This window comes from Epinephelus moara, chromosome 9, assembly GCF_006386435.1.
Source record: "Epinephelus moara isolate mb chromosome 9, YSFRI_EMoa_1.0, whole genome shotgun sequence".
NCBI lineage: Eukaryota > Metazoa > Chordata > Actinopteri > Perciformes > Serranidae > Epinephelus > Epinephelus moara.
In genome coordinates this window covers 12,410,692-12,428,009 of record NC_065514.1, presented here as the reverse complement: position 1 = coordinate 12,428,009, position 17,318 = coordinate 12,410,692, and the positions used below count along the sequence as shown (strand labels likewise).

The 17,318-nt window shown below is 42.1% G+C and overlaps 3 protein-coding genes across 5 annotated transcripts; 2 read left to right on the top strand and 1 right to left on the bottom strand.

Annotated features, from left to right (window-relative positions):
• The first annotated feature begins 505 nt into the window (after positions 1-505).
• On the top strand, positions 506-8,670 carry LOC126395125 (coiled-coil domain-containing protein 152-like). 2 transcript variants are annotated; one of them, XM_050052322.1, is made up of 8 exons: positions 506-716; positions 927-1,032; positions 1,330-1,398; positions 1,705-1,769; positions 2,778-2,913; positions 3,482-3,609; positions 3,862-3,969; positions 8,531-8,670. In XM_050052322.1, exons 1-8 carry the CDS (start codon positions 654-656, stop codon positions 8,657-8,659), a joined length of 804 nt encoding a protein of 267 aa, XP_049908279.1. In that variant the 5' UTR covers positions 506-653; the 3' UTR covers positions 8,660-8,670. The 2 variants fall into 2 exon arrangements, with proteins under 2 accessions (XP_049908279.1, XP_049908280.1); XM_050052323.1 differs by lacking the exon at positions 1,330-1,398.
• On the top strand, positions 8,613-15,653 carry nim1kb (NIM1 serine/threonine protein kinase). Of its 2 annotated transcripts, none has more exons than XM_050052309.1 (4): positions 8,613-8,702; positions 12,096-12,391; positions 13,230-13,498; positions 13,727-15,653. In XM_050052309.1, the coding sequence occupies exons 2-4, from the start codon at positions 12,124-12,126 to the stop codon at positions 14,486-14,488; spliced, it is 1,299 nt and encodes a 432-aa protein (XP_049908266.1). In that variant the 5' UTR covers positions 8,613-8,702; positions 12,096-12,123; the 3' UTR covers positions 14,489-15,653. The 2 variants fall into 2 exon arrangements, with proteins under 2 accessions (XP_049908266.1, XP_049908265.1); XM_050052308.1 differs by lacking the exon at positions 8,613-8,702 and adding an exon at positions 10,900-11,032.
• Positions 15,654-15,758: 105 nt separating this feature from the next.
• Positions 15,759-17,318, bottom strand: gadd45gb.1 (growth arrest and DNA-damage-inducible, gamma b, tandem duplicate 1). Its single transcript, XM_050052332.1, has 3 exons — positions 17,101-17,318; positions 16,783-16,990; positions 15,759-16,673 (listed from the first exon to the last, which is right to left on the bottom strand). The coding sequence occupies exons 1-3, from the start codon at positions 17,241-17,243 to the stop codon at positions 16,560-16,562; spliced, it is 465 nt and encodes a 154-aa protein (XP_049908289.1). The 5' UTR covers positions 17,244-17,318; the 3' UTR covers positions 15,759-16,559.

The following is a 17,318-nucleotide window of genomic DNA, read 5'->3' as shown; positions in this document are numbered from 1 at the left end:
GATATATAGATGAGGAAAGGTTCTGTTAGAGGAGTGCATATTTACTTTGTAACACTGAGTGGAACTTGGACTGTAAATAAATTGGGTTTCTTATTTTTTTAATTGGGTGGTGAATAGACTGGGGATAGCTGTATATCAGTTGTAAATAAATTTGGGAATTTGTTGACATGAGTTAGAAGACATGTAAGAAAGGGGAAAGGACATAACTTTTACTAATTATTTTCAGAAAGTGTTATCTTTGTCTTGTTATGTCTTTTTGGGTTCGAAATAAAGTTATTCATTCATTTATTGAAGTCTACGTAAACACACACATTTAAATAAATGGCTCTGTGAAATGCATTACATTTTGTATGTTCAAATCTATATTATTTTTTACTCTGAAATGTTAAAGAAAAGTATTAAGTGCATTAAACGGAAGTACTAAAATAGGCCGTCTGAAAAATGAATGAATATCTTAAAGACGCGCATGCGCACGTAGGCATAGCAGCAGCACGCGCATAGACTACAAGCTAGCTTAAACAGCGGAACTTGTTAGCTAACGGTTAAAGATTTTTTCAAGATAGTTAGTGTAACTTTAGCTTTAATTTAACCGAAGCAGTAACACGAAATTATTACCTTTTACTACAGTCGTTGCTCTTTCTCAGACAAGTAAAATGATAAAGTTAAACTGTGTTAATCTTGACAGGTTTATGTCGGACTTTACTCAACTAGAACAGGTAACGTCATCGTTAGCTAGCTATGCTAACTCACTCTCGCTAGTTATGGATGCCTTTTTGTCTGTTTGTTAGACTAAGGAGTTAAGAGACACTAAACTAAAATTTAAACCATATTATCTGGGATGTTTTAATATATACCCCGCAATTACAGCGCCCATTAGTTACTGTTGTCTGGAGTGAACAGCATCTCCACCTGTCTTTATGAAACAGAAAATTACAGGGCTTACTGGCAAAAACAGCATGTTGGAGATCATGCTGGAGGATGCTAATAGACTCCTGAAATTCTCCCAGACCAAGGAGAAAAGTCTGATTGAGGGTGAGCTTTTGTTCTTTCATCTGAGAACTGGGGGTTTATATTAATTTCACGTTTTAATTGCAGTGTTTTTAGGATCCTTGTGGCAGTTGATTTGGTGTGTATATGTCGCCTCCTGCTGGTGATTTTGCTAAACGACACGTTGACCTGGCATCTACAGTTCACGGTCCAGGAAATATCCTGCATTTGTTCAAATGTACAGAGGAGCTGATGTATGAGAGAGAGTATAATTTCTAATACATTAAAAGGCAGGTGAGATTCATAGTCACAGAGAGTATTCTTTCGACCTACCTGTTGCAGAGAGAGACAGTCTTCTCGTCTCAGTGAACAGACTGCAGCAGACTCTGCAGGAGCAGTGCAACCTCAGAGGTAAAGGCAAATAACCCACGAGACACACATTTAAAAACATACGCTAATGCACCTAGATAATTGCAATACTCTAATAGGTCTTAAGCAGGGAGATAAATATGCATGGAGCCAATCCTAAGCACTCATGTAGCACAGGATTAAGTCAAAGAAGAATAATGTGGTCCACGACAAATAAAAAAAGTCTTATTTTCGGTGTGATAACTATTTAATATCCAAAATGTAAATAACCCTATAAATATACTAATTCACTTAATTATGTATAAAGGGATTTGCGTCCTGTGACTGTTCTGAAACTGTTTGTTGTAGTGGAGAATGAGAGACTGAAGAACGACATGGCGGACCTGAAACAACAGAATGAAAGAACAGCAGAGGTAAAATTTTGAACACTGGTAGAATTTATCATTATGTAAATTGAACACAGCAGTGAATCAGGGAGTTTAATTGAAAGGTGAATGTTTCCATTTCTGTATAGCTGGTCTGTGGACACATTACTGTTCTCTGTATGTTGTGATATGAATTATAGACATTAATTTATCTTTGTAGGCTGTACACAATGGTGTCATTTCCTCAGGGTCTGTGTCCAGTTGGTTTAGTCATCATTATTTTTCTAAACTTTGTCTAAATACTGTCCTGCTCCCAAAATCCAGATGAGAGAAGCTCTAAAATTGATTTTTTTAAATGTGCTCAGTTGAGTTGCCTTCAATTGTTACTGTGGCTGACAGAAATATTAAGCTTTGTGATTTCTGTAGTCGCTGTAAAGGCCATACAATAATTAACCCTTTGCTCCATATTTGGAGAAGATATCTATGTAAAATGTATGTTTTTATCAACAAGAGACAAAGTTGTATTTGTTTTTTTATTCTATTTATATTTTTTAATTAAAAAATATTGTACAACTGACCATCAGTCAATGCTAAATGACAGTGCTCTGTTGTTTATTTATTTATTTTCATGATTTGTGTTAGAGAAGTAAAGAGTTTTCTCAGTCACAGTTCATAATTTTCAAGTTTAGTGCTTTAATAATTTAGAAATTTAGGCCACGTGTAATTCTCCAACCCTGAAGACAGATTTCATTAAAATATGTAATTTTCTAGGTTAATATAAATGCGTGCAAATAACCAGTACTGACGTATTTGTTTTGTCTGGTTGAAGAAATTTTTTTAGATAGAAGCACTTATTCAGTTTTTTTTCTGCCTCGTAACTCCAGCTACTGAATTACATTTCAGTTTGACATCATAATAATAATTTGATTCTCTCCATAACTATATCTTCTTACTAATAATCTAAAGCTTGTTGGTGCCTTTCAAAACCTTAAATCTAGGTAGCAATTCCAAACGTTTGCTTATAAATGATTTCAACTAGATATATGTTCTCATCAGGATGGAGCGGCTGAGCTTCAGCAGCTCATCAGTGAGATGGCAGCAGAAAGAGAGAGACACAAGAGGGAGCTAGAGACTGTCAGGCAGCAGTGCAGGAGAGAGGTGGAGGATGTCCACAGGAAGGGTTTCATTCAGTGTAAGGCCAAATAACACTCAATACTCCTCACGATGCATCCATGCTGCTTCTTTACTACTTTTGAGGGTTTGCATTCTATAATGTTTTTTATGTCATGTTTAAGTCTTTCATGCTTATGTCTTATGTTTTTATTGTGTCCTGCTTGTGGATGGATGACAGATTGTGCACTGGAGAAGCAAGACAAATTTCTGTGCAAACAGACAATAAAGTATTATCTTATCTTATCTTATCTCTTACACTTAGGCAGTGACGGTGTTGATGTTATAAGATGTTTCAGAGAGTACTTTGTTAAACATGCTAAATATAACCTCCCTACAGCCCTAAAGTCCTCATACAAGACATAGAAAGCGGATCAGATATATTCTTAAATTTATATTTAACACTTGTGGTTGCAATGTAAGTGTGAAGCATTTCCCACTTCATTTTCCTGTGAAACATTACTAAATGTGAGAGTTGCATAGCAACAATAACAATGATATCACCCCACAGCACAGGAGAAGAAATTAAATGTGTATAGTGTGTAAGTAATGTGTGTGTGTCTGGGGCCTGCTGTTGTATCTCCTGACAGTGGAAGCTAAAGATGCTGAAGTAAAGAACCTGTTGGAGAAAAAAGATCTGGATCTGGAGGAGCTGAAGAAGAAGCTGAAGGACCAGGAGAGGGAGAGGCAGAGTGAGCTCCTCAAGCTACAGATGGAGGTAAATTGAAAGCTATACTTCATGTTGAATAGTGTCGCTGGGGTTAATTTGTCATTAAACATGTACAGTCAAAGTCACAAGAATTTACTTTTTCTTCCTAACAAGTGTTTGATACAAAGGAATAGACTAATATTGATATTTATCAGTTGATATGAAGCTCCTGTCAATCAATAATAACTGTAAATTACCTGTCCTAACCAGTTTCAGCTTTTCTATAAGCTTGTCTGTGTTTTGCTTTGTACGTTTTGGCAGTTTGGTGCAAAGTTAGCCAGAGTTCAGAGCACAGCAGCTCAGTGGAGTCAACAGCAGCAGCAGCAGCAACAACATGGCTCCAACCTTCCACAGAGTGTCTTCAAGAGGGTGAGCAGCCCACACAGTATCTTTTTTAACATACAGTTTTTCATACAGTGTGTAGGAGTGAGGGGAGAACTGTAGGTGTAAGTGATTATGATGTTTGATCCTGCAAGATACTTCAAGTGTCTGTCTTCATATTTTCTTTTTTACATCATCACCATAAAAAAAAAGATCCTTGAACAAAATCCTCAGTTTCAATAAAATGATTCATCGGACTTAATAGGTTCGTCCTCTTTTAAATTGAATCAACTTTCTTTCATGAATAAATGTAATTTATGGTGCTCTGATATTGTGACTAGATTGCCCCATTAATACAGGTATGTGCCTTCCTTTGGGTGCCACAGGAAGGAGAGCTAACAGTTTTTTGACTGCAGTGAAAATTCTGCTTTTGAATGGCTTAATGCCAGTGAGTCTGGATTGAAGCAGAATATCATTAAATAAAAATTACTGCATGCATATTTTTCAAGAAATGTTGACTTTTGGACTTAACGGGATGGTGCACCCAAAATGAAAATTCAGCCATTATCTACTCACACTCATGCCGAGGGAGGTTCAGGTGAAGTTTCAGAGACCTCACAACACTTGCGGAGATCCAAGGGGGGAGTGGGTAGCAGCACAACTGCACACCTAATGCAGGCTGATGGCGCCCCAGATTAAAACGTCCAAGAACACATTATTGAAACCACAAAATATCTCCATACTGCTCATCCGTAGTGATCCAAGTGTCCTGAAGCCCCGACATAAAAAGTTGTTTGGAAAAACGTCATGTGAACTCTGTTTTTAGCCTCACTGTAGCCTGCAGCTCTAACTGCCTCTCTGTGCACCGCATTCACGTGTGTGCACTTGCGCAAGACTGTGAGACATGGGCACTGCCTTTGGACGAGCAGTATGGAGATATTTTGTGGTTTCATTATGTGTTCTTGGATGTTTGCATCTGGGTCGCCGTCAGCCATTAGGTGTGCAGTTGTGCTGCTACCCACTCTCCCCTTGGATCTCCGCAAGTGTTGTGATGTCTCTGAAACTTCACCAGAGCCTCCCTCGGCATGAGGGTGAGTAGATAATGGCTGAATTTTCATTTTTGGCTGCACTATCCCTTTAACCACTCTCTGAAGTTATTGGAAATGGTTGAATTACACGATTCGGAAACAATCTTACGCAGCCACCACTGGAATCCAATTCTACAAATAATATAATATTCGTGTATCCTAATCTTTATCTGCAGCTGTGCTGAATGTTGATTTAAAATTGAGTGTCGACGTTATGACCGAAGCTTCTGTGCCTCTAACTGGAGTCGTATGCTTTCAACATGAAGTCAACTGTGGAGGCTGAAAAGCTTGCTGGCAAGATCAGTGATGACGACAAGCACTGGTCTACAAATTTCATTAGATTTGACCTGGCTGTCTCATCCTGTTAGTCCCCACCTTCAGAGTGACATCAGGCTTCCAGCATGCCCCAGTTGCTTTGTCTGAAGGACAAATGTCTGGAAAACAAAGCCTGAAAGTGCATTAAGACCTGATTTTCACCTGGTGTTACTCTCACAGATTTGACCACTGCAGCATTTGATTATGTTTATTTACTCCAAACAGCCAATATGCTGACTGTGTGTGCATTACTAGCTAACTACAGCTCATGTCTGTGCAGAGTTTTTGATGCACTGTCCTTGGTCACCCTGATATGTGCAACACATTTATTGTTTAAACCAACGCAAGTGCTATGGTTCTACATTGACTCAGCAATCAAACACTTCCTTTGGAGAGGTGGTCATCGCTTATGGCAGCCACTCTCCAACAAGGGCAGAACATGGTTGTAACTTACCACTCATTATACGCTGGGTGCTGTGTCTGCAGGAGTCATCTTTACTCTGTGGCGTGCCCCAAAGCATGTCTTGTCAGATCAGGGACCTCAGTTCACATCTGAGGTTTTCAGTGAGCTCTGTCATAGCAGGGGAGTTACCCAGAAACTCACTGCTGTCTGTCATCCACAGACTTACATGTCTGAGTGTATTAACCGCTCTCTAAAAGGCACAACAGCTTATTATGTTACTGGATTTGCAATTTGCCCTGAGCTCTGCGCTCAGTGAAGCCACTGGCTTTGCCTCAGTGGAGCTGCTGCTTACAGGGTCTTTGAAGGGACCTTTTGCCAGGAAGCTTGAGCTGTCTTCCCAGGTCCCATGTGCTCTGAAAAATGTCCAAGCTCTTGTAGAGTCAAACCTGGAAAAGGCAAAAAGGAAACAGGCTCATACTTAGAACAAAAAAGGCTAAATGTTAGATACAAAGATAGAGATATGGTGTGGTTGAAAGCTCTTCCCCTGTCCCTCATTATTTGATACTTGCTGCTGTGAATTCCCATTTTTGCTGGATGTCACAGTTCCCCTGAGTTGATTAGAGGGTAATTCAGATCACCTGTTGTGCAGAGTGTGGGTACTGACTCCTGATTAAGAATGGAGAGCAGCTTGGTGCATTGTCTCTCTGGGCCAATCAGGGTGTGACAACACCCTTTCTGAGGACTTAAAAGAGGAGAGAAAAGGCACACTCAGGGCATTCTGATCCTTCTTTAACAAAATGCAGACCTTGTGTTAGCAAATATCAGCAGCCAGAAACCCTAGTCTCTAGGTCCTGAATTCTGTGCTGTCTATTGCTGTGTGGTTGAGGGGTGATTGAAAACCTAAGTGGAGGGAATATTAAAGTATCCCCTCACACTAGGTCATCTGCATCTCAGGCTGTGCTTTGTGTTTTCATGCAAGAGTTCAGCTTGCCAAACTATCACCTAATACTGCAGGCTTCATATAGTGATTTTATTTATTGGTTTATTTCATCGAGACCCAATATAACCCCTACCCCCATATATAAATGTCTTTATTATTAGCAAAGAGACTCTCGTGAGACTTGTTTCTACAAATGAATCTTTTTTTATTAAGTGGTTGGGAACTGGTTCTTAACTCCTTGCTGCCCAGCTGAAATGCGATTAATCAGTATCACCACACATCTGTGAAGTGTGCACACAGTTTTTCCTTTCATAAAACCAAGGAAGAGAACAAGGTATTTTACTGAAATTGATGCATTTCAACTCATGAAGACATAATTTTGACTCAGGTTGCACTGCCCAGAGTAAATTTATGAATGATTGCATCCACCTGGGTCTTTCAGGGTTCCCATGCAGTATAGAAAAGTATGAAAGTTGATTTTAGTAACTTCTAGGTCTGGATGAGTATGGAAAAAAGATGCATGTTTGATAACCACTGCACAAGTTGTGTTAGAGTTTGTAAATGGTTGATAAACAAAAGGTTTACTACTGTGTGGCCAAAGCAAGCTTGATGATGTTGAAAGCAAGGCAAGAAGTATGGCGTGTGACTCAACACACACTCCTATGCAGAGCTGCAGCTACGACTGTACATCACAGCCTGAAAAACAAGTGCCTTCTTAGTGAATGCTCATCTGCAACCAGATAAGTTTGAAAGAAAATGTGGCATTATCTTTAATATCCTAAGTACATAGCATCTCAAATAACCAATCTATATTTTCTGCATAAGAAAACCTGTATGGCTGCGTTAATGGTTGTTTCCAGGGACACTGAATAAACAAGGCTGCACAGGCTCGTCAAAATTCAATTATTTTACTTTTTCAATTAATTTTTGGTTCTTATTTATAAAAGAGACAAAAAAAATCTCAATGTGAAGAGAAAAAAAATATGAGTATGGGTAGCACTGTTTAGTTTACTTCCTCTTTGGGCAGAGATGTTTGACAACGGAGTGTCGTCAAACTTTCTGCGTAGGAGACTGAACTGAACAGCCACAGTGGGTAAATTCAAGTTGTCCAAGGGCTGGCTAAGGATTCTAAATGGGAAAGGAAAGCTCGATACAACCTTTGCGAAAATTAGTGAGACATCTCCAACATGTGGAAGGTGGCGATTGTAAGCCATATGCACGTGCAAAGTCACTTCCTCTTTGCTCGGCCCAACCCAACATAAAAAGTCAACTGCAATGGTGTCAATGGTTGAAATGGGAAACTGTGTAGAAATGGTTGTCTTTGAATAGGCATTAAATAAACAATTGCACCACTTCTTAATATCACCTTGCGTTCAGTGGAACACAGATTCTCTGCGTGTGTTCTGTTGTCAGCAGCTATGTCTCATCACATGAACATTCTCTTGATCCAACTTCTCGAATATGTGAACTGCTTTTCTCAGTTTAATGTCATTGTGAATTTAATAGCATTTTGAAAGTCACCTTGGGATCTGGGAAATTGTGATGTGCATTTTGAACACTAAATTAATTAAGAAAATAATCATTTCAGAAATCATAATATGATAATGAAAACATTAGATAGTTCCAGCTCCAGAACAAATTTGATGAGCAGTCCCGAAATATAAACACCACACACCACAGTCCTTTACCTGGTACAGCCATTCACAAGAGTCACTGAATAATAGATTTAGAATTCGTGGGTGTTGTTTTTGTAGGTCATCCACTGTTAGCTGTGTGGTTCTGTTCTGAGAAATGGGTTGCATGTCTTGTTTGTAATGCCTCTCTTTAGCGTAGTGTGTGTGGATTAACTGTGTGTGTCCTCAGAAGCTGCAGTTCTTCCAGGAGGAAAAGAACAAGGAGATTGTGGCTCTGCGTCAGAGAATCAAAGAGCTGGAAGAGAACCAGCGCGCCAGTGGCTTGAGTGACAGCCGTCTGAAGAGGAGAAAGATGTAGTTTGGTCAGAGGCTAGAGAGCTGTTGACCTGTCGGCTCTGCAGGTGCATCAATCTCCCCACTTCTCAGGGGGGCTTGTTTTTTACGTATTTATTTAATTTCATTTGGCTCGATTTGTATTTCAGTTTCGTTTCAAAGCAAAATTCAGTTGTTTCTCAGCGCTGTTGACTTCTTTTACAGATCACTTCATTGACCACACTGCTTCTCTTGCACTGTCATACTTCAGCTCTGCAGATTCACCATGCTGCTTGCAGGTGACCAGAGTACAGAGAGCACATGTAAACACAGGCCATACTCCTGTCTAAGGCTTTAATCCAATCAGACGCCTGCATGGGCGGGCAGGAGGCACTGAAGAAGGAGGAGTGCACCTCGTGAATCAGATAGCTGGCAGGCCAATCTCATTCAGGGAGTTAAACCTGTTTATCTCCGTTCATTCAAAGAAAACAAACCATTTAACTTCCATTCATTTATCCTGGTTATGTCAGATTCGTTTAATTCAAACTTTCTGAAAAAGTAGAGCTCTTGATCTTTATTTCCTGTAAATTGTGTTAAATGATTTTCCATTGTGATGTTTAGGAAAGTAAAGGTCTGTAAATATCTGCTTTTCTCAATAGCCTGAAACTTTTACATCTACCCGAATAGCTTATTAAAAATCAGCTTCTTTATATGCGTCAGCTTTTGATTTTTAACATGAGAGGGAAGTGTTCAGTGAGATCATTCATAGTAATGCAGGTATCCTGGATTTGAAGTCTTCCTGAGCATGACTCTGTCTCTTGAAAGATGTTGGAGTTTCCACATCCCAGCCTGCACTCATTGGAGCCAAACTGACACTGGAGAAATTTGATAATCAGAAAATATGATCTGAGCAATACCTTGGCTGATATTTGCTTATAATTCTGGTAATTGAAAAATTGAGAGCAGAAATTAAAGATGAAGGGGCAGAATCTATTCATATTTGAAATTCATCTCTAAAGCATATATGCCAAATTGTGACGAGTGCAGTTTCCCAAATCAACCCTGTTGCCAGAAAGTGTTTGCATTGTACGTTTGTGCAAACCATGGATATGTCACATTTATACGTTAGTACATTGTGGATTTGTAGAAACTCAAAATTTCAACACCGCTGTGGTTAATGCGTGGCTAGATTTATGCACAACAAAACACTTGTTTATGATAAAATACAGCTACTTTTCGTGGCACAATCACATCAGAAATCTCAACCATGGCATTATAAAAACAACTGCTGTTCGTGGTGTAAAAATAGCAGTTGATCACCAAAAACCCTCCACATTATGTGTCTAAAATGCCCCTGGAAAAAAACAGTTTTGTTTGTTGGTCTTGTGCAGTGGTTTGCAACTTGGTAGGCATCTTGCTTAGGTGACTCACCATCCACTGTCCCCTTCACCTCCAGATGACAAAGTCACCTCACATCATATCACTGGATTTAAAGTTAAGTAGTATATGAGACTGAAACATGCAACATACTTGTGGTTTGCAGAAACGTTCAATGCAAACATTTTGCTTATGGCTTTTTCTTTTGACCAAAATATGTACTGAGCGGGACTTTTTACAGTTGGAAAACAACAAGCTAACAAGCTAAACGTTGCACCAGTTGGGCTGTAATGCAAAGCTAAACTTGTATTATTTAAAAGAAAGCAGATTTGAATGCGTTCTTTAACTTTCCTGATGTCCTCTGACTGTTGTTTCTCCCAGCTGCCCCTCCGCTGTCCCTCACAGGGACAACACACCTGTACAAAGATGCAGTGCCTGGTGAAGTGTTGACCTCATGCTTTGTAATCTCTTTATCTGCGCTGCTCAGCCAGCGTCTAAAGGGGACAGAGAGCTAATCCTTATGGGAACATTGGGTAACACCATTGCATAACATTTCATCTTCACAAAAGCTTAGAGATCAACCTTGGCTGCTTAACACACAATCCATGTGTCTCACACAGGTGGGCTTTGCTACACCTGCAAACCAAACTGCTTGTATATACTGTGGATACAATATTTTTGCACATTTGTCGTGCGTTGCGTGCTTCTGGCCTCATTTTTGCTGCCCCGAACTGGTGTTAGCCGTTTGAAGGGATTGGCACAGTCCTAAATTGAAGCAGGATTAGAGTTCATGACACCACCTTGATCCTTGTTCAGTGAGGAGGAGACGATGAAGATAGGCAGAGGTGAGGGGTGTGGCCAGGGAAGCTCTGACTGTCTGTCCACTTGACAGACGTGCCCCCCCTCCCCTCCTGTGCTCTCAGCAATCAGCGTACAGTAGTCTGTTGGAGAGGGCAGATAGAGAGACGATGACTGCGCCGTGCTGCTCGGTTTATTGGGACCGCCTGCAATGATCTTGGCACAAACTGTCCGACTTCAGCATGTAAGTGAAGAAAATTCATTTTTCTGGGTGCTGCTGGGCCAAAAGAACAACTTTGTCATATTGCTGCATGCATTGGATTCTACAGCAATGTTTTGATGCAGAGCAGCAATTTGAAAACCTGTATTCTGGATCTCTTTAAGCTTTTGCATCCATTTAAGGGGTTGCAAGTGTCTAGTCTATAGTGCAGAGTGTCTGCTGGTCCTTAAAAGTCTTAGAATTACTTAAATATATAAAAAGTAGCTCTTCAAAGTCATTACAGAGTCTTAGATTTTAATTTGTGAGGTCTTAATTGCCACAAACATTTTATTTTTAATGTCATTTATCCATCTTAATTTATGTTTGTGAAAATGAGTCGTAGTCTTCAAGTCCTTACTCCTGGTGTTACAAATCTGCAAACCAACTGACCCTAATACTGTCCTTTCCTTTTGTGCTTGCACTTACCTGTTGCAGAATATAGATTGACCTAACTCACTCGAATAACCATAAGAACTACCTCTGCACAGGACCACGTATATGATACTTTATTTACTTCATAATTACCTGCATTGCTCGAAGAAGTAAAAGATCATTCGTCCAAGAATCAGACCTAAATTTGGTTAAAGATCATCTTCAAAAGCATTTAATTTGACACCCTGTTGTGAATTTACGGTAATATGTGAACTACAAAGTGTTGCATAAGACATCTGAATAATTCATATTTAATGGTGTAGTCTTAAAATGTTATGTGATATGCTTCTATTTAAGCACTAGAAGAAGCAAGTGTAGAATATTTGTGATGTTAAAGGAAAATTAAAGGGAAATGTGATTGCATTCACTCTTTAAAATATTAGATATTCTTAATTAAGGGTGACATGGAGCCCATAACTCAATCTCAAACACTTGCTTCCTCATTAAGACTTAAAACACAATTTCTACCTGAATATTTACTGTTAATGTTTAGATGAGAGTGAAGCAACTATGCTGTTTTTTATCATCCTATCAGTTATTTTAGACAAAAAACAAACCACTGTGTGTTCAAACCAGGAGCTGGTAAAGACTTAACGACATCATTGTGTTTTTCAAGATGACCACATCTCCAGCCTGCTGCAGAAATGCCTGGAGGCCTATACCAGGTGACGACCAGGCGCCACCACAGTGTCTACAGCCTGACAGACAGCTCTGAGGTCGGCCCAGACGATGACATCGACGCCCCGCTGCGCCTCACCCCCCTGCAGAAGCTCACCACCGACATGTGCAAGGATGAGAAGACCATCAAGGACTTGATGATAGGCCGCAGGGTGGGCTTCTACAAGGTCCGCGGGGAGATCGGCTCTGGGACCTTCTCGAGAGTCAAACTGGCTTTCCATGCTCTGACTAAAGGTAGGTGTACATGCTGTCGGACCCTTAGCCTGGGATCCTTCCACTCATCCATGCACCTTAAGTGTTTAGCCCCTCTATATACAAAATAAGACAGTCTCAGAACCTTGTGAATATCTTATATCTTGGTAAAATGATCAGCAGTGGAGCGTGGTCATACACAGTTAAATTGGATGCAGTCTGTTGTTAAACAACATGGGAAAGAAGAAAGAGATGGACACCTGCACACCTTCTGTTAGTAGTGTTCTGTACAGGCGTAAAGGTAACACCCACACATCAGCTTCCAAGACTTATGCAACGCTCAGCTACACACACTCTTCCTCACCAGGCATTGAATGTGCCAGACAGTTGGCACAGCCACAAAGAGAAATGTCTTATACATTTCACTTGGAAATAACCCAAACCCTAAGCTTAACATAGCAAAAGAGGCCGAACCCGACTCCAAACCTGATACTCGGGTCGGGTAGCAGAACTCTAGTCCTCGGTAAAAACACAACTTCTGTTTTCATTATTGGTTAATCTACCAATACTTTTTCGTAGTAGTTTAGTCCAGGGATGCACTGGGAATGAAAAATAGCTCTGGTATTTTTGACTCATTTATAATTCTTCTAGGATCTGAGGACATTTGGAGCTTAGTCTCAGACTCTGTCAGGGGGTCTAAGGGATCCTCCCCTGGCATTTTTTATGCTTTCCTATGCACTCTGGCACCTTACTTACAAGCACAAAAGTACAAGTACAAAACAATGTTACTGTGAAGAAGAAAGTGGTCAGCGGGCCACCCAGCACCCTATATGTGTTCTTGTTGACACTCAGACTGTTGCTTCCACTGTCCTCCTTGTAGACAAAGTGGCCCTGAAGATACTGGACAAGACCAGGTTGGACAGTCAGGCCCAGCGTCTGCTCTCCAAAGAGATCAGCAACATGGAGTGCCTGCAGCACCCAAACGTGGTGTGTCTGTACGAGGTGGTGGACACGCCAAGCCGCCTCTACCTGGTGCTGGAGTACGCAGGAGGAGGAGACCTCCACAACAGGATCTGCACCAAGGGGAAACTGTCAGACAACACCAGCAAGATCACCTTCGCCCAGATCCTGTCTGCCATCAAATATATGGTGAGTGTAATTAAAACATTACTGAGCTTAAATTCTGTTTGTTTTTTCCCACCATGCAGTTGTGATAATTTATTCTATTAGGTCAAGGGCTGAAGAGCAATATGGCACAATATTTGTTAAAGGGCATGTGTTTCAAAATACAACTTTGAAATAAATAAAGAGTCTTACAGAAAATCTTTAATGTCAGATCAGTGTGATGTTAAGAAATATGTGTGTTTTGTTTTGCAGCACAACCTCAACATCATCCACCGAGACCTGAAGGCCGAGAACGTCCTGTTCACCAGCAGCGGCAGTGTGAAGGTGGCAGATTTTGGATTCAGCACGCGGATTTCAAACCGCAACCTCGCCCTCGACACCTTCTGCGGCTCGCCACCCTACGCCGCCCCGGAGCTCTTCAGGGATGAGTGCTATATCGGGCCCCCAGTGGACGTGTGGGCCATGGGGGTCCTGCTCTTCTTCATGGTGACCGGCACCATGCCGTTCCGCGCCGAGACCATGGGGAAGCTGCGGCGCTGCATCATCGAAGGCATCTACACCATCCCTCCCTGGGTGCCCGGCCCCTGCCAGAGGCTCATCAAGGGCATCCTGAAGGGGGTCGCCGCCGAGCGCTACGCTGTCGACCAGATGCTCGGCTGCGATTGGCTCCTACCTGTGGAGTTCCCCTGGTCGTTGGTGCCTCCCGAGCCAACGAGCTCTCTGCAGAACCTGCTGGATTCAGAGCGCAGAGACCTGGAGGAGCAGATTGAGGAGGAGGTCAGGAGCTCGATGGAGGAGCTCGGCTTCACCCGGGAGCACCTGAACAACAATCAGATCAAAGACAGTCGCAACCCGGTCACCGGGGTTTATCGGATCCTGCTGCACCGAGCCCAGAAAAGGAGGGGCTGCGACAGTCCCCCGGTCGTCAGAGGGATGGTGAGGGACCCCAAGAGGGAGGGGCTTCGAGCCTACAGGGGCCTCAGACACACATCCAAATTATGTGTGCTCTCATAACAGACTGGTAGGGATGCTTCAGAACAGTTTTTATACTTCTTTTATACAAACATGAAATTAAAAGCTATAGTGATTTTTTTTTCTACATTATGGGAAGGTGACTTGTAGTTTTTGATACATGTGTTTCATTTGCTCCAATGCAGCTTTGTGGGAAAGTATGAGTTAAAGTGCCTGGTGAAATTAAACAGAATTATATCGGGTGACTTTTCCCTCTCAAATAGTTTGATTTGAATGATTTTTAGAGGCCTGAAGAGGTGAAGATATCCAGTATGTTTAAGAAGGCGAGCAAAACTTGGAGATTTATTTCAGAAAAATAAACATAACCTCATGTAACTTTTCATGGGACCCCTCCAGTTTTTAAAATAGTCACAGTTGCTCTTAAAATTCAGAGCCAAACAGCCCAAAAGCATTTAGTGCATTGGTAAATGACTCATTTTGTATTTGTTTTTTTGTGCACCTCATTGTAGCTTTTTAGTCTTGTGAGTGCACACAGTGGGTTTATTAAATATTATAGTATGTTTTTTAAAGGAAGATGGGGAAGCTTACACCCACTTAAACAAATCCTGTATCTTAAAGACTCCTATTGTTAATGAAAAACTAAATAAAGTGGTGAAAAAAAAACTAATGCGTCACTCATTGTTTGGAGCAGGTGGCTGCACGCTGCACCCAAACAGAGCCGAGCTCGCGTCTCTGCGGCTTGTTTACCAAAGTTTCACTAAGTGCCTGCGAGTAAACAATAGTCCCGACAGCAGCTGGCAGGACACCAGATGATACTCGGGACCCTTCTCCATCTCCACAACCGGTCCAAACCAGCCAAAACCCAACCCCTCTGCCTGCCCCCTCTGGCACTGCAAAAACTCACTAACCCCACCGGCTCCTCCCCGCCCTGCCCCTGCCCGACCCCCACCTGCAGGAAGCGGCAGATGGCGCGGCGTGGCAGCGGAGACATCTGCAGGCCGAACAATAGGAGCTCTGTGCGGACCGCTGGAGCTGACAGGCCCCGGGAGCTGCGCTATTGTGCGCGGCGCCATACACATGCAGATGAGGTCTGCTGGAGGAGGGACAGCAGCCAGCAGATGACAGGCCTTAGCGCCTTCCATGCAAATCTGCTGAGTTTGAAACTTTTGTTAGTTGCGTAACTGCCCCCACCCTCCCTCCTCCCTGACCCATCACCACCTCCTGCTCCTCCACCTTCACCTCCACCCAAACACTTGACACACAATGCAACCATGAGGTTTGCAGAGAAAGTGAAAACACATCACACCACTGATATTACTTCTGTGTTTTTATTTCACATTTTCCACTTCAAACAATTTCTGACGTGAAACTGTTAGAAAATGATACATTAGTTTGTGTTAAACATTGTTCCAACAGAATCAGACAAATCTTTTCTTTTTTTTTTAAACATCACTGTCTTGAGCACATAATTAAATGTTTATAAGACAATCTTACAAATTCTCATTATTTTTTAACATTAAATTAATTCAGCTATTCTCTAAAGTGAAACCTTTAGAGAATAAACTTGTTCTTCTTTATTATTTTTTATGTTTTAGAATATATTTTTTTGTCATTGTTAAATTTCTAAAGTGAAACCTTTAGAGAATTAAGACAATTCTGGAAAGTGGGAAACATTTCCGCTGATTGCAACTGTTGTCATGTTGCTCAGCAAAGAGGACGTCTTCAAAAAGTCCCTTTTCAAAAACGCCTCTTCCTCAGCACCGCTTCTTCTCCTGCTGCGCGTGCTTTCAACGTGCGACGTTGGCTCTGTGGCACAACTCGCATCTCCTTCCTCTCCAAACCTCATCCGCACAAAGAATGAGGGTCGATGCGTCGCTCTTGTGGCATACCCGACCTCATTCACATAAAGAATGAGAGTCATCTTGGCATGGACGGGACAAGAGGCGACGGTTCACGGGGAGGCCCCTCGGGCCGGCGCCGTGCTGCCTGGACGGGAATCCTCCTCAGGAGTGTCCAGGGATGAGCAGAAACAGGCTCATCCTCTTCATCAGGATGAGTATTTCCAGGTAAGAAGCTTCACAGCTTTTGAGCAAGAGAGGAGCCGAGGCCCAGATCAACGCTCGGGGAGGCTGATCTCAGGAACCCAGTCGTTCAGACGGCGGCTCTCCTCACAGAACAGGTGCAGCTTCTCCAGAGCAGGGTCCTCCCAAGACCCATCAGCTGGGTTCTGTTCAAACAGGAAGAGGAAACAGAGTTTAGCCACGTGTGTCTCTCAACAAAGCATCTCATATACACTTCAGGTATGATTCAGACTCATATTATTGAGCTCTACATACCGTGATGAGGACACAGTGGGCATCTTCAAGCTGCTCCGCCTTGTCACCAACAATCTCAGCCAGACGCTGCATGTCGCTCACTCTGACGATGCTGATGTCGTTGTCGAAGCAGAAGGACTGGATGAGGGTGAAGTGGATCTGCAGAGCGATGTCACACTCAAACTCCTCATCCATGGCCAGGACGCAGAAGGACACACTGTCCGGGTCACTGTGGAAACAAAACAAAAGAGCGCATGAGATTCCATCCAATAATCTGCCTGATATAACTAATGAAAATGTAGTTAGCTGTAAATCTGCAACAGAGAGTCTCATACTTACAGGTTCATAACTTTGGCGCACTCGTAGACGCCAACGGTGAGGGAGTCGTTGTCCTTAGCGGACACCAGGACCTCCTCCAGGGCTTGGCCGGTGCACTGAGCACGCTCGGTGGGTTTCTGGATCAGAACTTCCTCAAGAGTCATGATGAAGATGATGAAGATATTCCGCACAGGGAGATCTTTAGAGTTTGGTCAGAGAGTAAAATCCGAAAGGGAGCA